This window comes from Dermacentor andersoni, chromosome 6 (assembly GCF_023375885.2).
Source record: "Dermacentor andersoni chromosome 6, qqDerAnde1_hic_scaffold, whole genome shotgun sequence".
Lineage (NCBI taxonomy): Eukaryota > Metazoa > Arthropoda > Arachnida > Ixodida > Ixodidae > Dermacentor > Dermacentor andersoni.
The window spans coordinates 66,014,180-66,036,726 of NC_092819.1; the positions used below are offsets into that span (position 1 = coordinate 66,014,180).

At 43.5% G+C, this 22,547-nt stretch overlaps 1 protein-coding gene across 11 annotated transcripts in view; it reads left to right on the forward strand.

The window, feature by feature from the left end:
- The window catches only part of hyd (E3 ubiquitin-protein ligase hyd), a 173,635-nt gene extending 153,648 nt beyond the window's left edge, over positions 1-19,987 (forward strand). For 6 of the 11 annotated variants that reach the window (XM_050171479.3, XM_050171481.3, XM_055066540.2 and 3 more), the window contains 9 exons: positions 426-702; positions 4,977-5,200; positions 8,803-8,969; positions 9,813-10,025; positions 12,394-12,622; positions 13,925-14,050; positions 14,229-14,373; positions 14,511-14,596; positions 19,655-19,987. In XM_050171479.3, the coding sequence (XP_050027436.1) occupies positions 426-702; positions 4,977-5,200; positions 8,803-8,969; positions 9,813-10,025; positions 12,394-12,622; positions 13,925-14,050; positions 14,229-14,373; positions 14,511-14,596; positions 19,655-19,867 (1,680 nt within the window). In that variant the 3' untranslated portion in view covers positions 19,868-19,987. The remainder of the gene's footprint in view (positions 1-425; positions 703-4,976; positions 5,201-8,802; positions 8,970-9,812; positions 10,026-12,393; positions 12,623-13,924; positions 14,051-14,228; positions 14,374-14,510; positions 14,597-19,654) is intronic. The other 5 variants (XM_050171484.3, XM_050171488.3, XM_050171487.3 and 2 more) reach the window with 3 other exon arrangements.
- Positions 19,988-22,547: the final 2,560 nt, after the last annotated feature.

The following is a 22,547-nucleotide window of genomic DNA, read 5'->3' on the forward strand; positions in this document are numbered from 1 at the left end:
ACGTAAGCGGTCTGTACTCCTTGATTACGCAAGGCCTCTATGACTGCTGGTATTTGAATGAAATGCTTTTTCAAAACCTATGAAAGCCATATAGAGAGACTTATTGTACTCTGCGGATTTATCGGTAACCTGATTAATGACATGAATGTGATCCATTGTAGAGTATCCCTTCCTGAAGCCAGCCTGTTCCCTTGGTTGACTGAAGTCCTAAAGCAAACTTAAAATTTTTTTTTCTTAGTGTGACCATGTATGCCTGTAATAATTATCAGATCTAGCAAAAGTAATCTTGTGTCAAATGCGACTTGATTGTAACAATGTCTGACTCAAGGTGGATGATAGTGAGTGCAAGGAACTGTTGTAAAGGAGGTAAAAGTGCAGCGCTACCACTACAGCTGCTGTCTGTTCCATCCTGGCCACCTATGCAGATAGAGCGTGAGCGCAACAGCCTGCTGCAACAGACGTTCAAGGAGCTGAACAACCAGTACAGTGCCTACAGCCGTCGTAGCATGGGGGGCACCCCTCCACTGGCCATGAATAGGGTCAAGGTTACCTTCAAGGACGAGCCTGGAGAAGGTTCCGGGGTGGCACGCTCCTTCTATGCCGCCATTGCCGAGGCCATCCTCTCTCCGGAGAAGCTTCCCAACCTGGAGGGCTGCCAGGCGGGCAACCGGTCACTGCAGTACAGTGAGCGTCACCTCCCTTGTAAGGTTGAATGTTGGCCATGGGGGTGCAGGGTAGGCTGGGTGAAACAAGTGACCTGCCTAATCTTAGTTTGTCAATTAGACCTGCTGTCTGGATAATGACTGACGGTTAGAGGACACTACTAAGGCTGAGCTTAAGTGATAACTTTATGCTCCAGAATGTGTAGAGTGTGATAGTATGCTACAAGCTCCTGGCAATGTGTAATGTCTTCCGTATAATTGTTAAATAGAAAACTACAGTAGAACCTCGTTTATATGTGTCTGGAAAGAAACATTGTGATAAAACAGTTTGCCAACTAGGATATTGTACGCCCTGAAATCGCCAAAATGTTATGGAAATTCCACTGTAGTTGACATCTATGTAATGTGAAACGTTGCACGAATTGTTGCAGCAAGAGACGGCAACCTGGGTCGAATTTCTGGGGCCTGAAAAGCTTGAAATATGCATTGTCGTTTTTGCGGCTTCAGCAACAGCAAGCTTATGTTTGCACTCCTCGAATTCATTGTATGTCAGGAGCTTCTTCGAGCAGGGCATTTTGTCGGGAAGTATTGACTTGCCCACTCATCGAAAACTGTTGCAGCACGATGCTGACATGTGCTAAGCTGTTAGGGCCTATGCAGCCAGAAGTGCTCCGTCAGTTTTCTATTTTTAGTGTTTGAACACAGCGATGGGAAACTGAAACGAAATCGAGCTGGTAGGCAACGCCGGAATATGATGCCGTCAGAGCAAAACATGACTCACATTTCGTGTCGCGTGCAGGAGGAAAAGGCGTTGCATTTAGGTTATCGACTATTAAAAGCATGCAGTACACTTCCAATGGCACTAGTCGAAACATGCTGTAAAACAGATAGATGAAGATGCTTATCGCGATAGAGTTGGCAGCGATAGCTTTGAATGTGACGTGCGATGACCCTCCAGGAGATCTGCTGGTACTGGAAGAGGAATGCTTGCTTGGAATGCTCTCACGTGACATTCTAGGGGGGCATGTACTGCAGAGAAGCTGCAGTGGCAGGCACCTACTGCTTTAGATTGGGCGTGCGTCACAGTCACATCTTTTCTTGTTCACATGTGATAGAGCGGTTGAAAAATGTATCACGTGATTGCAGTTTGGCAATGTACTGCATGTCATTGCTGCAAGGTCATGTTTTCTGAGCAATAGAGGAACCAGTAAAAGGAAGCATAACTGCATTATTTATTGGTCACTTTTTTTGTGTTCTCAATCGCGCATGTTGGTGCTGAGAAATCATATGAAATGAGACAGTATCAACGAGGTTTTATTTAGCAATAAAAATAATAATAATGTTGTTGTTTACCATGAATGAAAAAAATTTGGGTGACTTTCTGAGGTTTTCTGCAGAAGTACTCGATGCTGCCTCCACACACCTCTAAGCTGGCCATTAGGAAGTTCTAGATTTTGCACACTCAGAGCACCACACCCTTCTTGTGTTCTTTTCTACCCCTTTTGCTTTCTTTTGTATACTTTCTTGCATTCTTTTGTAAACCCAGTGGTTGCATCCCAGAGCCTTGGGCGCACAAAATCTGCCATGGTACTGACACTCATGGCTTCTAAAGTGTTACTGGCCCTGATGAACCGTTCGCAGATGTGAGGGTGTTGAAGGCCAATCCAGTCCTGATCGCGGGAGTTACTGGCCATGTGATTGCCAGTAACACCCCATTCATGTGAAGTGAATTTAGGAACGTATTGTTGAAAAGATATTCATGCCGTGATGTTATTGCCAGACACATTCCACAGCTATCTTAGACGGAGTTGGAGGGTCCCTTGTTATCTGTAGAGGGACGCAGTACTCTCAGTGTCTTTGTTTCACCCAGTTTGCTGTGCTCTCTCCTCCTTGGCCATTGTCAAGTTTCCTATTAACATCACCTCAGCATTGCATGGCTTGCTGCCCAGTTTAATGGTGTGCCCTCCTGTAGTACACTGCCACTGAGTCTGTCTTATCTGTTGCTGGTTTCATATCACTGTTAACTTGCTATATGTAAAAACATAGAAAATGTTGCCTCAAAAATTTTGCATAGCAGGGAAAAGATTCATTAGTATATTTGAACCTTGATACAATAAACCTTGCTTAAAATGTATGACGTAAAAATTTTTCATCCTTAGTTCTCGTGAGGCCGTGTATGATACCCATTTTAACAATGTATCGGATATAACAGTGAACAGCCGAAGCACCATCAACTTTTGCATGTGTTCTGATAAAATAAACTGCTTAAAACAGTGCTCCCATACTGTGTTGTCTGTTATGACAATTAAATCTGGCTCCTGGGTATGTGCACCAATAGGAAAACACAAAATCCCCAGGAAAAGCATAATGCAAGTTGTTTCACCACACTCGACTTCGTGCTGCAACATGCCTTTGTTACATCAGCCTTTGTTACATCCTCTCCCATCTCCCTACTACCCCGATGCCTGTGTGGGAGGGGTGAAAGAGAGAGGGGAGAGGGACAATGAAGGCGTGCCAGGTGGGCACAAAGGCAGGTGTGGCAAAGCAGCTCGCATGTTTTAATTTGTTCCCTGGACTTTACATTCTTTTTTTTTTTTTGTGCAGACATCCACTAGCCAGGTTTAATTGTTATAGCCGATAGTGCGGCATGAGAACATCATAGTTAGCAATTTGTTTTACCATAGAACACACAAAAGTTCACAGTGCAGCAGCTGCGCATTGTTACATCTGAATATTGTTAAAACCAGTAATGCTGTAAGTGGGTTCGAGTGTGCTTCTTTTTCTCTAATTAAAATGTTTGTCTAATTAACTTTAAAACATTAATGCATTGTATGGCACATAATTAATCACTTGAAAAATAATCTGATTCAAGCATTGCTTACAATTGGTGATAAACACCAACCACCTATCAGAGGACACACTGCACCTCTATGGCCATCTATTGGGCTGGTATGGAAACCATGCTTGGTACACTCTATTCATGCATGTGGATAAACTCCTAAATGTGTCAGCAGGCAGTTGGAACAACTGGAAAATTCCAATCGGAAGTGAGCCTTGGGAAGTGAGAAGGGATCAAGTAAGCCTTGGCAATGAATGGAACATGTGTTAACTTGCTGTTGTCATGCCGTGTTGTCATTCTTATCACTAACGAGGATATGGTGACCCTGGCCTCATTAATCACTCCATCATTGTAAGAAAACAAAATGGCATCCTAGAGTTGGCAGACGTAATTCACAATTAAGTTTTTTGCAGCACATACGATTTCATTATCCTAAGAGTCAGACTGTACAGTGAAAAGCACTAGTGTTGCGAGCAAGTGACAGCCTCATTAATATGTGGACTAAGTCGATCCCAGACATATGAAACTCCAAGGGGATCACAAAATAGTTCAAACAGTTTTTAAAGGTCATCAGTACTGATTTGCTTATCCATGGCAGTGTCGAACACAGAAATGTTTACTTATCTTATGCACACAAATTTTGCAAGTCACTCCCACTGCAGAGTGGCCTTTGAATACTGACTGATCACATCGCTAACCCTAAGTCCCTGGGTCATCCAGACATGAGATTGCGGTGGTGCGTAGAAGTGCTTGTTGCACATTTTAATTCATATTAAAGCAGAAATAGGTGCAGAAGAGAGAGAAAAAAACTGTGTGGTATATGCTGTGCCCCAGCTAGCACAATTGTACTGCGAATCGCGCGTAAATGTGGCCGGTTGCGCCATTTAAACAGCCGATTGTCGTACATCGGCAATGAGTCACCTGTAGGCAGACTGTCATGTCAGGATTTGGTTCCGGAATCGACTTCCTTGTGGAACCAGTCGTCCTCACTTGTCCGCCTTTCTCTTACATGCTGCTCGGCTCTGACGCCTCATGGTTCCTTCATTCTTTCTGTGGTGCATTTGCTTCAGTTTCAAACAAATATGTGCACTGATCCTTATTTGTATCTACACATTACATACTTATGAACAAGGCGTTTTGATGAACACTGCATAATTTTGCCTTAGCTAGTCAAAACTTTTATATGATCTCCTGATGGTCAGTCACATTGCTTGGTTGTAAATGTTACTTGAAGGCAGACTTGACTTAACTTACTAGGCTTGAAGCCAAAAGAAAGAGAGAAAAGAGAAAGAAAAAAAGCAATTTTTTATTTCCCCCCCCTCTCTCTCTCTCTCTCTCTCTCTCTCTCTCTCTTTGATTATAGTGCACACCAGTAGACCAGATTTTGAGTTCCTTTGTGCATCTTTTCAAGTGGTCTCCATGTTCCTCACCTAGCCAATCAACCCTCTCCTGATCTGTTCGTTTTGTTTCCTCAGACATAATTCAGCGACTTCGATCACGGGAGAGGGACAAGGAACGGCGCAGTGGAAGTGCGGGTGGCCAAGCGACCAAGTCGGGTGGCGGCCTGCGCTATGATGCACCCCCATTTGTGATGCCCGGTGAGGCAGGTGGCAGTGGACAGGCTTCTAACGACCACCTCAGCCCTCATCGGCAGCAGCTGGGCCAGAGGCTGTACCCCCGTGTCCATGCCTTGCGTCCAGTGAGTCTGAAGACATTAGGTGTCCAGAAAGCAATCAGCATAAAATGAGCACTCATTCGTAACATATAATTTATTATATGTTCCTTTCAACGTTCCCCTTCCCTCTGGGCAGAACAGCAGGTTAGAGGTCTGCTACCTCAGGCCTACCTCTCTGTATTTCTTTAATAATCTCTCTCCCTTTCTTTCAACCTTAGGTGACTGCTCATTTTATTGTGATCATGTACTGCTTTCCCCTGAAGAGTTCTAGTTTAACCTTGGGCTAGTATAAGAACGCACATGAACTCTTAGTGGCATTGTAAGCATATTGCTAGGCACATTATTTCATTATGTGTGTGCTGCGCTGATATTATGCACTGAAGAGGTGTGACTGTGCTTAACAAAAAAAAGTGTACACACAAGGCTGCTTCCATTTAAATCCACCAATGGTGCTGTGGCCACTCTACCTAGTGTCTCTACCACAATGGCAGTCACACAACTTCACTCTGCTCAAAAGCAGCTATGTTTACTGGGAAATTCAGGAGAAAGCAGTAGTTTCACATGACCTTTATGCACATCTAAGTGGGCCATTTCTTGATGCTTTCCTCGATTCTGCTATGTGTGGTTCCTAAGCAATGTATATCTCCGAAACTGATTTTCTTTATATCACGAAAATGTTGCCCCTCACCTATCCTTGCAGTTCGTTATATTGACGTTCTAAATACATGTTGTTCTTTGGACAAGAGGTTATGAAAAGTTAAATACTTTGTTATATCGAGGTTTAACTGTATATAGGCATGTGCCATAGAAATCAATGTAGAATTAAGTTTCATACCTATATGTTGTAAAATCTGACATAGTTATTACATGGAAGGCATCGTGGATATGAACCTATTTACCACCGAACGAGTGGAGTGACAAGTTTTCGCAACCAGCAGCCACGGCGCACAGGTTGCAGTAGCAAGCAAAACATAGTATGTTGCATGCCGAAAGCCCAGAGGTGCACAGGTAATGCATGGTGGTAGTTGTAGTTTTAATTATGGGTGTGCAAATACTGAATGGTAATTTCAAACTAAATATTAACTAGAATCAAGAAAAAGAAAAACCGAGTATTGAATTGAATATCAGAAAATTTAACACTCTTTTATGCTTACAAATTTTGTACAAAAAGAGAAAACACTAACTGCATATGCTTAGGAATCTACTCAAGTTACATAACAAGATTAGCTACAAGTAACTTAGGTATGCAGAAATTTAGATGAATAGCATGGTCTACTATTATTAAAGGGAACACCAAATTAGTATGCGAGTACTGATAGTGCAGATCATGTACAAAGGTCTAGAAAATAATTTGTATTGATAGAATGTCTGACGAATAGAATGAAATGCTTTTTTTCCCTCTGAATCGAAAAAAACATAGAAGTTATGTTGTCCTTATACCATTGAGGTTTTCAGTTTAATAGTGGGCCATACTGTGTTTAAGGGGGGGGGACGAGGCACTTCAAAAAAACATTTTTTTTTTTTTTTCGAACGATTTGAATGAAATTTGCAGAGTTATTGCTTTCCAGTTATCTACCAGAAAATAGGAGGGTTTTCCAACTTCAAGGCAGGTGGTTTCTGTGGGTTATCGTCAGGTTGTTTAAGGCCAATCTGTGCCTATGATCTGTGCGACAGACAAAAGCGGAGACTGTGCATCGCGTGACTTGTACCTGATCCATACAGTCATCGGTGGCGCAAGGGTAAACAGTGGGTACCTTTTCACTTTTGGATTCGGTGTTGTTCTCTCTCTCCCTTTTTTTTATTCTTGTACGTTATCATATCTAGAGGCCCACAACTAGTTTGTGACACCCTCCCTTCCTGTCCATCTGTTGTCCTTGTAAATGCATCGGGCAGTCTGCACACTATTGTCACATTACATTTTTGAGCCCTCATGTAAATCTAAAGCTAGTCATGTGGTAGGTCGCTTGATGCTATGAAACGAGACAATGTGCAGACCTACAAATGGCATTTGGAATGAGGGGCCGCTGTGCAGTGTAAAATGGCGGCCATAAACAACGGTCATCCCGTGCACTCGCTTTTGTTCGCGAGGTGTGTAGCAAATAGATCTACGTTGATTCAGTATGAAACCATAACTGTTCGGCGACAGTTGACAATGCAGTGCTGTTGAGGTCTATCCGTAACGTTGCCTGTTGAATATGGACTGGAGTACAGTCGAACCCACTTATAACAATATTCAAGTGCCACGAAAATTTCATTGTTATAACCGATAATTGTTATAACTGGGTTGAATGAAAAAATCAAAATAGGGGGATGGCAGAGCTGATGTGAGAAAACTATAATGGTGGGGAGCCCAACGCCCCTCCGCACCACCTTCCTCCATCCGGCTGCCGATTGTGTTCACTCGTTTGACTGCTTCCTGGGTACTCTGATCGCGTGTAAGAAGTCGTGGCTGTCGGCGTTAAAGAATGGCACTGCTGTAATAACTGCAAAGAGGCGTCATGGGTGGCAAGTGATGTGCGAGAACTGCGATCGCTTTGGTGGCCCCGAAAGAGGCCTCTTAAAAATTGCGAGAAGGCTGCCGCGGCAGCCTGCCCTACCGCATCATCGCTGTCGCCGTCGCTGTGTGATGCAAGCACGTTCACGACGATCGTCTCATCGGTTAGAAGCACTTAGTTTCCAAATCTATGGCGGTGCGCTTTCCTTTCACCGGCAACGTCGTGCATTGCCGATGATCAGCGGGTGGATCAGCTATCTTTCGTTTCAGCGGTGAGTCAAGCGAGGCTGAGAAACCGCGTGGCCAGGAATGACTTTGACCCGACCAACAGCATCGAACGCAAGCTATTAAGCTGTTTGCAGAACCACGTGGAATGATGAGCCAGCAAGCAACATGCGAGCAATCTGCTTGCTGCGCACTTGGTGTGGTCCATTCGTGTTTCGAAGGGTGGGGCAGCGTAGAGCTATGGGCGCAGCCCGTTCGTGTTCGGAGGGGTGGAAGGGCGACTAGATGTAGAGCCGCACGAGGAAGGCTGTAAAATGAGCACACGGCGGCTTTTGGAGCAGCAACCCATCATGCAATGACCCGAATTTTTCGTTCTTTTTTTATTTTCAAGGATTTCGCATTTCACTACCTTTCGGCTCGGACACTCAGCAGCCAGACTTCATCATTATAACCGATAATGCATCATCGGGGCATTGTAGCAAGCGGATTATTTCACCATGGAAAACATACAAAAGTTGACGGTGCAGCAGCTTCTCATTGTTATAACCGATATATTGTTAAAACTGGTATTGTTATAAGTGGCTTCGACTGTATACCTCATCAGCATTCTCTCGAAAATGGTCGTTCTGCATGCTCTCCACGCTGTTAGATATTATAGCAACTTGTAGCGACGCTCAAAGTTTAATCTTTGGTGAAAGTTTCTTGCAAATTTTTTTACCTCCAAAGTGCGTGGTGCTTACATGAAGGTAGGTTTTTTTTATGAGTACATACGGTATGTTGATTAATACTTCTTTGTAAAAATATTTTGTTGTGAGGAAATTTTGTAAATACTGTGCAGCATTTGTTAATATTTCAACGGGAGAACTGACAGTTGTCTTCGTATTTTGCGTGCGCGATCTGCACGCAGGAAGTACAGTTGACACCGACATTTTCCTCTACTCAGTCCTTAGCCAGCAAGATCACAGGCATGCTTCTTGAACAGTCAGCTGCCCAACTGCTCCTCCTCTTGGCTTCAGAGGATGCCCTTCGCGAAAAAGTTGACGAGGCTCTGGAGATCATTGTGTCGCATGGACGGTAAGTAAATTGCATTGGAGTTTACAAAAAAAAAAACTGAAAATTTAATTGCCAAAAAATATTTTGCCTGATTTGATATAGTGCCGCGTCAACTTTTCAGTGATCCTATTGCTGGGCTGTGGGTTCCAGAGACAAAAATAATGAGAACAAAATGTTTATTCAAACAGTGGTAACTTAACTCGGGAAAACAAAGCAACAAGAATTATGGTACCTCGCATGGCAACTCGCAGTTAAACCCCGAACTTTTCGCTGCAAGTGCCTGTGTCTCTCCTTTGCTTAGCGTTCGCTCCTTTTATAGTCATCATTAGTCAGGTGCCATCTGGTAACACTTTGTTCAAACAATAATTCATACCGTAACAACAGCTGTTGTTACATGCTGGAAATTCCCTCTCCTGAATAATGTGTATTTATTGTTCAATGATAAGTTCGCAGGAGTGTGACGGCCATTTCAGCTGCATCTGTGCACTTTGTTTTTTAGTTTTATTCTTCATTGTCGGATTTTTTTACAAGACAGTTCCATCATAACATGTAATTACACACATCATAACAGTACATATTGTAAATATGTTAAGATGTGATTAATTAATTAATCTTACCGTCTTGCCAAATAATTAAATACATCTATAATGTTTCTGACCGATATGAGCACGTAATGAAATTATGCTTAGAATGAAAATTGTATAAAATTAAGATATTCTTTTGATGGATATGACTTCATTACAGTGAGGTTTGACTGTAATATGAAGCCGCTCTTGCACTGCTGGAAACATGCTGCAATGAATTTAGTTCTTGGCATGTTTGCAGCTGGTCTCGTTTACTCAACTCACCATGGTGCTCTTACAGGGAAGCGGAGACTCTCCTGGACCTGGATGTGTTCAGCCTTGGGGAGCGAGGCCGGCGGAGCACGACGGCACGGCGCAGTGATGCGGAGGAAGAAGAGGACGACGGCGAGGACTGCAGCCCTCTTGTGTATCAGCCAGGCAAAAGAGGTTTCTATGCCCCACGCCAGGGAAAGTGCACGCCAGACAGACTGAATGCATTCCGGAACGTTGGCAGGCAAGTCATGGCGATGTCTCTTGCTCGTGGCTGAAGTTACATTGGCCATGTGTTATCTACAGCTTTTGTGTCTACAGGGCATTGTGGCACAACAACATTGGTGCAAGTGAGGCTGTAGTTGTGAAAATGGGAACTGATTGTCCTTTTTAGCCCAGCCACAGCGGGCATTTTAGATTATGATCTAGCCCAATTGGGATTTATTTCTCAACTGCCATTGCCTGCAAAAAAGCTAATGGCGATCAAGTAGTTCGACCCCAATTGGGTTCGATTGCGATCAGTAGTGCCCCTGGTGACTGGGGTACTTGCCAGGCAAGATGTGTAGGTCACACCTAGCAAATTGCAAATTAGCAACTTTAACTGAAAAATTTAAAAGCAATAAAATAAGTCATACGTGAGTAGAAAAGTCACATATACCTTACTCCTTTGGTGCTACAGTTTGTAGCAACGTGCTTTTGTTTTTGTTCGTGAGGGTATGTATAGATGCCGGCGAGAGTACGATTGAAGGATACAACCCTCATCTCACTTGTGATGACACGGTTTGCAGCAGTGTGCCCTTTAGTCTCATGGGGGTGCGATTTTATGAGCTTTTTGAGTGTCATTTGACAACTGAAGCTACTAGTGGCACCAAACCATACCTGTTGGTCAAGGTAATGAAAGTGTTAGCCCATGAGAAAGTATGGGTGTGGGCCGGGACTTCATGTCGCAATCAAAGTGCTGTACTTACTCGAATCTAGGCCGGCCCCGATTCTAAGCAGACCCCCAAATGTCCGAAGCCAGAAAAAGGAATAATAATAATAATAATAATAAAAATAAAAAGCTTACCTCTAATGTAGGCCAAACAAAAAAAAGTGAGGACAGCATTGACAAAATGAAAGCAGCATTTATTTAATATGAACGAGCCGAGCTCACTCTGCGTTATCATTGCTGCTAGCCTCATCGCTATAGCCCAGACCACGCACGCTTGCGGACGAGTGCGAGCTCGCACTGGCGTGCCCATGCACGGCTTGCATGCCTTGCTCCTCTCTGTTATCACGCGCTTATTTTCCTTATTGCTGCCATCTCCTCGCTGCAGCAAACGCAAAAAGCATCCCCCATTACCCCTCCAATGACGGACGTTTTTCTCATCGATGCCGAAGTTCCACCCGGCTTGAACGCCTCTGCGGCTAGCATAACTTTTCGTTTGAAAGTGTCACTGCAGTGGCATTGCCTGTTTGGTGCCATTACGATAACACCGCGCTATGGGCCACATCACACGCCAATACGACACACGACAAAGTAGCGGCGTCGCTTGTGTACTTCAGCTGGCTACTGGCGCGGCTAACAGCGGCTGCGATACTGACTTTTCTAGATGGCGCTAGCTATGCTCCATATTTATCATTTTCAATTACAAACTAGCACCTTTTTTAAATCCTCGAATCTAAGCCGACCCTAGAGCTTGGTATATGATTATTTGAAAGAAACTATCAGCCTAGATTCGAATAAATATGATCACTGAAAAATCTAATCAACTGGAGTCGAGTTAACAGGAGACTATATATATGTGGCCAAAAACCATTTGAGACTTGGGAGTTGCGGTTGCTAACTAGGAAGGCGCTGAAGAGAACTTGAAAGAGCATTTCCATGTTCTCCTTGGTACCCCTCTTCCCCCCTAAAGAATAAGTGTCAGCAGTTGTAGGGAGTTTTAAATTTTGCACACCCAAAGTTAGGGGACGCAAAGAAGAATGCTATAGAAAAGAATGCAAGAAGGTATACAGAAGGACACAAAAAGACACAAAAGGAGTACAAAAACATTTTGGAGGACACTGAAGCTTTGCCTTTGAGTGGAATGCAATAGTATTTAACTATCCCCGACTGCTTCTCGTGCTTCTCAGCAACTGCAGCTTATGTAACCGTAATGTTTTCCCGGAAACACTGGCGGTGAACTTTATGGTTCTTGTTTTGATGGTGTTGCAAAGAACTGAGCGGGCCGCACCACTTCTGTTAATACAGACCTCATATGGCAGCTGGAAAACGCTATCACATTAAAAGGGGTGTGTGTTTGAGTTTCCATGTAACAAACACACCTATGCACTACGCGGAGTGCCTGTGTGGATCAGAATGCGTGGTTTGAGATGATTTGCTAGGCCAGAGACGCCAGTGGCGGCGCTAACACCGGATTTTCTGCAACACGGGCTCCTTAACGCTATCAGGTTTAAAAAACGCAAGCAGGGTATAGGATTTTGGGTATGCAAAGCCCTTTAGGTGCAATATTTCTAAGGCTCCCTTGTACTGTCTTGCAGATTTCTGATGGCGACCGGAAACTAGAAAAATTTATTAAATTGTGGTGCGTCTTCACTAGAAAATAAACTTTCTCCGAACTCTGATGCAGGATTGTCGGGCTGTGCCTGCTGCAGAATGAGCTGTGCCCCATCTCCTTGAACCGGCACGTCATCAAGTACATTTTGAACAAACGCATTGGCTGGCACGACCTGGCGTTTTTCGACCCCCTGCTGTACGAGTCTCTGCGCCAGCTGGTACTGGAGGCAGAATCGCGGGACTCGAGCACCGTGTTCTCTGCCCTCGACCTGACCTTCTGCATCGACCTGTGTCCTGAGGAGGTGAGCAACTTGACCTTTGAGATAATGACACTGTGAGAGTTGCCACTGTCTGATGCTGTTCATCTCTTGAGATTGCCAGAGCTACATTTTTTTTTCTCCCCATATCCACTGTGGCTACTCACTGGTCATGTCACAGGGTGCTGCTGAGTATGAGTTACGATTTCTTGAATTGATTCAAGTCGACGTACAGATTGGGGATCAACACAATGATGTCGCAAAGTCGAAAGTGAAGTTTGATGTTTGTCAAGGGGGTGAATGGGGAGAAGACAGTTACGCAGAAAGTAGTTGGCACATTCTATGTACATTCTATGCCCCCCCAGTGTTACAGTGGCATATGCCCATCCTAGGTGACTGGCCGGAAATGTGATCACACTGAGTGGCAGATACCGATAGCCAAAGAATTTGGTATGCCATAGACCAGAAATTTAAGGAATTCAAGCAAGCCATGGAAAATCATGTGCTACTTTATTAAAAGGTCTGTGTGCTTTACAAATGAGCCAACAGTATATGTGGATATTTATTGTTTGATTACACAGAATTGACACATGCTCACGGGCACTGCTTTGTCAGTCACAATATTGTTCCATGTAAGCTGGAGCATCTGCCGCCACATGCCGGGTCACTCAAGAATCACTTAGCCCAAATGTCTAAAAGTCAAGTTCTGAGATCTGCTGCTGCTGCATTCTAATGTAGGCAGAATGCAAGAACGCTAGTGCATGCTCAAAGTTAATACAGAGCCATCTAACACGGCGCCCCTTATAGCCCATTGGCTATTGCATTGCATATTGGTTGTTGAAACCCATGTGTTTTAACTTTTGTCCCTATTTTGATGTAAAGGGACTGCCAACACTAACCCATTTGTTGACGTAGCACAAACCTTGATAGATGAAGTTGTATAAAGAACACTGGTTTGGTTCTTTTTACTAGAAAATTCAACTAGAATAGTCTGCTTTTGTTTGATTCTGTTAGTTAATCTGAATTTATAAATTGTAACTCTTATCAACTGGCTAAAATGTACCTATTGCAATTGGGTGAAAGACCCTCATTCATGCTAAACTAAATCCCACATTTCTGGGCTGCATGTCACTGTAGGTAGAAATAATTGTATTTGATTGGCATTATTTGAACTAGGTAACAAAGCAAGTAAGCAGTGTATGCATTGTTGTGGACACTATGCAAGAACACATGCATTATGGCCATGTGTGCATCATTAGAAGTGGAATTGCTGTGATGGTCATTGTCCGTATTGGCAGTGGCCATACTTTGTGCTGACTGCATGTCTTCTGTACCCCTGTGGTCTAGGGTGGAGGTACTGTGGAGCTGATCCCAGGAGGCAGGGAACAGGAAGTGACCGCCACCAATGTCTACCTCTATGTTCGACGCTATGCTGAGTACAGAATGATAAAGTCACAGGAACGGGCCCTTGGGGTAAGAATAAAACACATTTCTTCTTCCCTGTTCTTGGCCAAGTCACATTTCGTAGTGCACTTTCTCTAAAGGAGCAAGTGGTTAATTTTTGCCCTCATATACAATAGAGAGAGAAATAAAGCCGAGGGTGGACAGTGTCTGCAATTGATGCCTCATTTTTCCCTGTCTTCTTTTTCAGGCAATTCGCATGGGAGTGTATGATGTGCTTCCCAACAACACTTTGGAAGGTCTCACAGCAGAAGACTTCAGACTGTTACTCAATGGTGTCGGCGAAGTCAATGTACAGGCACTCATCAGTTACACATCATTCAATGATGAGAGCAGTAAGTGCACTTCTACATCTATCTATATGTTGTAATGACTGATGACTGTTTTGTTAATATTGTGACTAGGCTGGTGCTGTGTTCATGTAGATACAGCAGTTCTGCGATGACATGCTAATATGTCCCCTTTTTTGCAGAGGAGAGCAGTGACAAAATCTTTAGGTTCAAGCGCTGGTTCTGGTCTATGATGGAAAAAATGCCAAACCAGGAGAAGCAGGATCTGGTTCGTATTATTTTTTTTTAATTTCTTTATGAACATACATTAAGTTCCTGGTCGTGCCTCTGTAAAAGCAGGGGTGCTTTAATGTGCTTCAAGGGACACTAAAGGCAAATACAAAGTCGACGTGGACCGTTTAAATACCATTCCAGAAACGTCGCAACGCTTGTTTTGTGCGAAGAAAAGACTTAGTTTATGAGAAAATTGTATCTGAAGAGTCCGAATACCTTTTTAGAAATTGAAATCGCCCACCATGCAACCAAGGGAGTTGCGATGTTGCATACGCCATCACTGCCCTTTGCTGCCGTTAGTGAGTAAAACGGCGCCCGACAGACAGCGGCACCGAGCCAAGACAGAGCGGCGGATTTGCCGCTGCAGCTGCTTTTTGGTCAAGTGGACTAGACCGTTCGGGCATCCCGGGACATCACATGGCAGCTGAATTCTTTGCTAGTTGCAGTTTGTGCGAGCTTCGCGAGCCAGCAAAACCGGTGCAGCACTACACGATCAGGAAAATACTGAAACACGAAAACGTGGGTGGTGCAGAGTCGAGTGAAAACGAAACTTTTCGACCAGCCACATTGTTGTCAACGGCAATTTCAATGAGTTCTTTTTTCTAAACATGAAATGGAACTGGACAAGTAGCATTTTATTTCATCTTATAATCCAAAACGAGGATCTTTTTTGCAACGAGTAAGTTGAGTACTAGTGACAGAATTTAACTGAGTGCCTTCGTCATCGGGCAAGTGCTTGAATGTCCCGGGGGAGTCTCTAGTCATGACCTGCATTTACCTCAATTTCTCAATTATTAAGGCTCTCTTCGCTATAATATTAACGCCTTAGAGATTCTCGAACACTAATCTATCATTCATTATGCTTATCAATCTATCATGCGTGACTTAGTATTTGCCTTTAGTGTCCCTTTAATGACAACTGATGTTCCTGTACTGCGTAAAAATGTTGGCAAGGAGTCTTTACCCACCCATATTGATTGATTAGCATCACACCTACGTACACTGTTAGCCTGACCTCTGAACCTGTTTATCCAATAAACCTGATCGATGGTGAACATGCTTAAGTATTTTTTTATGGTTGCAGTAGTACCTTTACTCCTGATCTGGGCTGTCAGGTAGGCACTGGGGTTTTGTTTTGCTGCATATTTCGAGCAGTGCAGTTATATATTGGCTGCAGCATATTAGCTAACACATTTGTAGCCATTATGGACTGCCTATGAGCACCATGATGTCTGCAGACTTTGCTGCCTCTCCACTGTCATGAGGTCAAGACAACCATGAGCAAAATTCCCAGGTAGATAGATGTAGATTTTGAGGGAACATTTTAACCCTGCTTATATTGAGGACCTTTATAACTGCATTTTCCTGCCAATTCAACAAGAAGAATCAAGTGGGGACGTGAACAATATCTAAAAAATATACAATAATAAACTAGGTGCTCTGAACCATAGTTGCCCCTCGATCTACCAAGTGCCACTGCTACCGACGTCCATTGCGACAATGGTGGTGTAGTAAAACTCGTGAAACCAGCCTACCAAAATGGATTAATGTTCCCAAGTATTGGTGCATAAGGATGACACAGGACAAAAAAAAACAATCCCTACGCAGGTCATGTTGCCATCTCTTTTTTTAACACTAAAGTGATCTCTGCCGAGCTCCAACAAAAATCTGTCCCATGTACGTATGTCACGCAATCATCATCATGCAAATTTTCTGGCATTCGAGAAAAGCTTATGTATATAGGGGTGATTAAGCAAAAAGATCTTGCTAACCTGTTTTCAATTCATTGAAATATAGTTTGGCGCTGTTTTAGAAATGTTCTCTTGTGGTTTTAAAGTTTGAGATACACATACCTGCCAAGTCCTACTATTTTATTGGCGGTGTTCTCGACCGTGCTCTGTACAGTGGACTCTCTATGGAACCTCAAGGAACCAGAGAAATTGGTTCCGTTTATCAGAAGTTCAATTTACGGAGAGATAAAGCTGATGAGGGTGGTGTTCCGTTTAAGTGTCAGTTCCGTTTAAACAATTTTTGTTTATCGAGATCCCACTGTTACATACACAAGCAAAACAACAGGGAGCTGGCCAACTTGTTCCCTGCCGTGCCGACATGGTGCCAACCACCAGGCCCGAGCACATTGCCACTGCTGGTGACACAAATATCAGCCACAGCTTTTCACATAGAACAGTGCTTGACCTATAATAAGCTGATTTCTTAATATAATCTTTTGCGACAAGCTACGACTACTGTCAAACCTGTAGCATGAATGAGAGCTGTGGTACGTGGCAAGTTCCACTCTAAGCCTGCGTCTGACGCTAGCTGCACTGCATGCGAGATGGCTCGACTGCATCACATGGTTCGCAGCTTGCATGCCACGAATACTAGTAGCCCATCTTTCTTGTGCAAATCAATGTGATGAAATAGTGTTATCAAAACTATACATTTTGCTGTTGTCAGCAGTTGTTTCTGAAGAGTCATGTGCTGCGGCTTTGAAACTAAGCTGGCCTAGTGACACCCTCCGTACTTGCTCGGCACTGAGCCGAGAGGGGTGGGCAGCGGTGAGCTGCTTGCGTCATTGACCTGAAAATTCAATGTTGGGTGTTGCACGGCATGCAGTTGATAGAAGCTTGCCACCAATGTACTTCTTGTTTAAAAAAAAGTGCATTTTTGTACATTCCGTGAGTGACTGAAAATAGTTGCGTGCAGTGCACTGCCTCCCGCATGCATTGCCACAGCAAAGCACATATATTTATTTGCCCAAAAGTATGTCCGTTGTAGCTGATGGTCCGTTATAGCTTGTTCCGTTAAAAGCGGTTCATTGATAACATAGGCACATAACAGTCTGTTACATCGGAAAGTATGTTGCATATGGATCCGTTGTCACGGGCATGGGCTGCATTTCAGAGCAATTTTCAAAGCCTGACTTTAAAATGGCAGGTGAAATTTAGGCTGCCCTTGCTTGAATATTTTAGAAATAATTGTTACTTTCAAACCCACTTATAACAATATTCAAGCGCCACGAAAATTCCATTGTTATAACTGATATTTGTTATAACCGGATTGCATGAAAAAATCAAAATAGGGGGATGGCAGAGCTGTTGTAAGAAAACTATAATGGCCGAGAGGCCAATGCCCCTCCCCACCACATTCCTTCATCTGGCTGCTGATTGTGTTCACTCGTTTAACTGCTTCTTGGGCGCTTCGATCTCATGTACCAAGCTGCGGCTGTCGGCGTTTTAGAATGGCACTGCTATAACAACTGCTAAGAGGGGTTACGGGTGGCAAGCGATATGCGAGCTCCGCCGAGGCATCGCTTTGGTGGCCCCAAAAGGGGCATTTTTAAAAAAATGCGAAGAGGTTTCCGTGGCAGCCTGTCAGCTTGAGAAATTCAGAAGAAACACTGAGGCGGGATCGCCACAAGCATCTTGCCATGTACTTGTCACTGGCTTGTACAAGTAAACCCTATGTCCATCAGCCTTGCATGCTTTATGCAAAGCTTGCCGACATCCTTCTCCAAGGCACCCAGGTGCTCTATATAGTACAGCAGAAGGTTCCTCACAAAAACAGCACCGGAGGGACTGAATCATCTGCTGGGCCTCCAGTGAAGACAATGTTGAGGCAGCCTGCCCTACCGCGTCATCGCTGCCGTCGTCGTCGCTATCCAATGCAAACACGTTCGCGACGATCGCCTCATCGGTTAGAAGTACTTAGTTTCAAAATCTATAGCCGTGCGATTTGTTTTCACCGGCAACATTGTGCATTGTTGGTGATCAGTGGGCGGATCAGCCATCTTCCGCTTCGGCGGCAAGTCAGAGAAGGCTGAGAAATCATGTGGCCCGGAATAATTTCGACACAACCAACAAACACAAACTCAAGCTGTTAAACTATTTGTGTAACTGCGCTAAGTGAGGAGCCAGTGAGGAATCTGGGACTAGCGCAGTTGGCACAGTCCTTTCATGTTTGAGAGGGTGGCGCGGCATAGAGCTATGGGCGCTGCCCATTCGTGTTAGGGGTGACGGGAGAGAGGTGCGCAAAGAAAGCTGGAAAATGAGCGCGTGGCAGCTATTGGGGCAGCAAGCCATCATTCAGTGGCTCAAATTTCACTTTTTCATTTTTTCTTTTCAAGGATTTCGCATTTCACTAAATTCTGGCACGGACACCCAGCAGTCAGGCTTCATCATTGTAACTGATAATGCAGCATCAAGGCATTGTAGTAATCGGGTTATTTCACCATGAAAAACATACAAAAGTTGATGGTGCAGCAGCTTCTCATTGTTACAGCTGAAATATTGTTAAAATAGGTATTGTTATGAGTGGGTTCGACTGTATAATTTCCTTCTTTCATGCAAATTATTCTTGCTGCAACTATAGAGCAGCATGCCCTTTTAACGGTGTCTTCTACAGTCAGCATATTTTTTTAATGAACAGTGTACATATTGTGTAGAAAACTATTTTTAGTATTTCTTGGCTTCGACGGTAGTATTTTTTTTCATTTGGTTGGCAGGACTGGATATATTTGCAGATTAGATGGTTAGCTTTAAGAAAAGTTATAGAAATACCTCGTGCCATTGTTGTTGCTGAAACAAATGTTTTGCATAGGAATATTGGCTCGAACCTCAAGGAAATACTGGTTTCCTATCAAAATGTGCAAACTGCACCAAGAACAAGAATTTTCAACGCAAAGAATCAATATTTTGCGATAACTATTGCAGCAATACATGGGCAACACCAGGCAGAAAATTAGAAGTCAGCTTCACCCCAAGCCCCCCTTATGGCTACTGGTTGAACTTGTACAGACAGCCAGATATCTTGCATTCGTCTTTCTCCTCTGACTACTCTCAAAAGAAAGCAAGTCATGCACTAAATTTGTTCCTTCCATTTTTGCTCTAACCCACCTGTCATTCAGTAATGGCCAAGCACGTATAGCCAGAAACTGCATACTCAAAACAAAACTGCAACTTTTATGCAACATTTGTCCGTAAAGGGTTAATCATTATCGTTAACTTGGTTTCGAGCGGGTACATGATGCAAGTTCATTTTCTCTGTTCCTCAGGTGTACTTCTGGACAGGCAGCCCAGCCCTGCCAGCCAGCGAAGAAGGCTTTCAGCCCATGCCCAGTATCACCATCAGGCCCCCAGACGACCACCACCTGCCAACGGCCAACACATGCATTTCCAGACTATACCTGCCGCTCTACTCATCCAAGGCTGTGCTACGAGCCAAGATCCAGATGGCTATTCGCACCAAGAACTTTGGATTTGTCTGAAGGGACAGTCTGACCCCCTCCACCACCATTGCCACCCAGCGTTACCCTTGTTTATAGTGCCACCACACCACAAATAAATAAAACACACCAGGGAGCAACAGCTCTTCTGACCAAACAGGACACTGGATCTTTGTGTGCCTTTTTACTGTGATGGCTGTTGTAGGCTCTGCTCTGCCTTACAACGGTGTAGTAGACATTGAGTCTTAATGAGCAATGTACAGATGTAGGGGTTTGACAAAGTTCATACAAAATAATCACGAGCTCATAACGAAGCCATCAAAAGTCCTCATAGGTTCCCCATAAAATACTTAAGCTGCTGCAGTGGCCCAGTGTTATGCTGCTGAGCAGTAGGCCAGACAATATGGTGTTGCTCAGAGACATTTAAATCTTTAAATGAAATACTGTGCAATACTACACCCCTATATTTGGTATGTAATACTAGAAAAGTGTGGGCTGCACCTTACTTCTAAGTACATCTTGTCAACCACTCATGCTGTGGTTGCACTGTAGCTCACAATGCAACATGTGCTGTTCCATCTTTGACCGGTATTGGCATGATGCATGGGGACTTATCACATAGTGCAATTGGCTCCTCGTAGTCTGCTTACCTTTTTGTTAATAGGCTAGTGAAGGTAAGCTTGTGAACCTTTAGTGACACTTGTATCCAGGAACGCTGTTGATCACGCTTTCTCACTATCCTCTGTGTGTGTGCGTGTGCACATGCGTGCACGTGTGTGACGCTGCTTTCCAAATTTTTTATGGGCTGCATTTAAGAAACTCTAAGACTGAGAAACAGTATCGTGACTGTTACATGAGAATATATTGTACATGACAATGCATAGCTATCATGCCAGTATTAACTTAGATTGTAACATTACAAATCTGGGGTCACTCTTGTCGGCTAGCCAGAAAAGATGCATAAACAAAAGGATAGTGATGCCACATTAGGTTTGAAAAGCACTTGCTCAGATCTAATTGTTTATCGATATATTGTTCTGTTCTACAAAAGAATTGGGGGGATAACCTTGAGAGTTTTCGTAACTTTGACAAGCTGCAACATTAAGTGCTATATTGAATAGCTCTACAGATATTTTTACTATGGGGTGCTTGAATAGCAAAATTTTCTAATTGAATACGAGTATTTGAGAAAACAATTTTCAAATATGGGAATCAAATACTAAATATTTTCTCATCTTTAAAGTAAAAGTCATGTGGAGTACCTTTCGTGAAAAAATACTGCTCATTTACATGATTCATACATGCAGTGCTGTTCAGAACTGGATGTCTGGTGCACCATCACAATGACGGTGTTAAAACATGGGAGCAGCACGTGCATCCACGTAGAATGCTGTTTATTGGAGCATGTTACGCAATGCCCCACATTGTTTTATAGGGACTCAAACATGGGGAAGCTATCCAAATAAATAAATTTGGCTAAATTGAGAACAAACTTGTAAGCAGCATAATGTAGACATTGTTATAGAATGACTGGCAATTGTTGAGCAGAACTTAGCTACTGTATGTATTTGCACAGCAACTGAAGCTTCCCTAGCCGTTTGAGAACAATTCAGAACAGTTGTTGCCATTTATTTGCCTTTCTCGTTGTAGACTCCAAAAGGTGTTGCCACCTCTTCTGTATGTACAGAAATGAATATTCAACAACTTTGAATACTCATATTGAAATTGTATTTGAAATGTTGAATAGTTAAACAGCCTGTGTTTACAGATGAGAAGCAGCAAGTTTTAATTGTGGGGCCTCTTTTCCGACATAAACTGTACGTTTCAGTCACTAAGTGTAGGGTTTTTTCAAAACCTGAGCATTATTGTATAGTGTTCATTGCAGTCATTCATTGTTGCATGAACAAATGCAGTTTCAGATAACTTAAGGCAATCTATTTGGCAGATTATTAGTGAAGTGCAACACAGTATGGGAGGACATCTTCGGCTTTTGGTTCAGTGTTAAAATAGGTATTCATAAGGAACATATTCATGCCTCTTCAAAAATAAGTTCACAATATACCATTTAGGTGCTATAGCTGTCACCATTGCACAGAATTTCTGCAAGAAAATATCCTTTCTCAGAGAGAGAGAGAGAGGTAAGGAAAAGGCAGGGAGGCCAGGCTGAGCCCATTTGGCCACGTTGCACTTGGGAAGAGTACTGAAAGACGAGGACAGCACTTTGCACAGACACGCAGTGGAAGCATTCCATCGTTCAACTTATTAGAAACACTATATCAGGCTTGTCTGGCTGTTTGGTACACACCGAGTACTTTCTGCTCTCGATTTTTATAAATCGCAAAAGGCCAAGCTCATACTGGTCGCCTTCATCCTTTGAATCGAAGTCAGGTGCATCTAGTGTTCCTTGAACTTTGAGGACAAGCATGCAAGTCTAACCGGACTTGCTCTCGAAAATTGGCCAAGGTGAATATGTACGACTACAGCAACTGATTTCACTCAGCCTAAGTTCCCCTAAAAATGGCAGATGTGCCAGTGGGACAAGCATTCCTTTTAAGGTGCCAGCATGCAGTGACCTAGGTTACAGTGGACTTTCATCTACAGAGGCGACGCCGTGTTGTGATGTAGTGGGAAACTCTTGATCTCGACAACTGCTCCGATGACGGGGCTCTGAACACCCGACACAAGCAATCAAAAAGGGCCTGCCAAATCCAAGGTGCACACT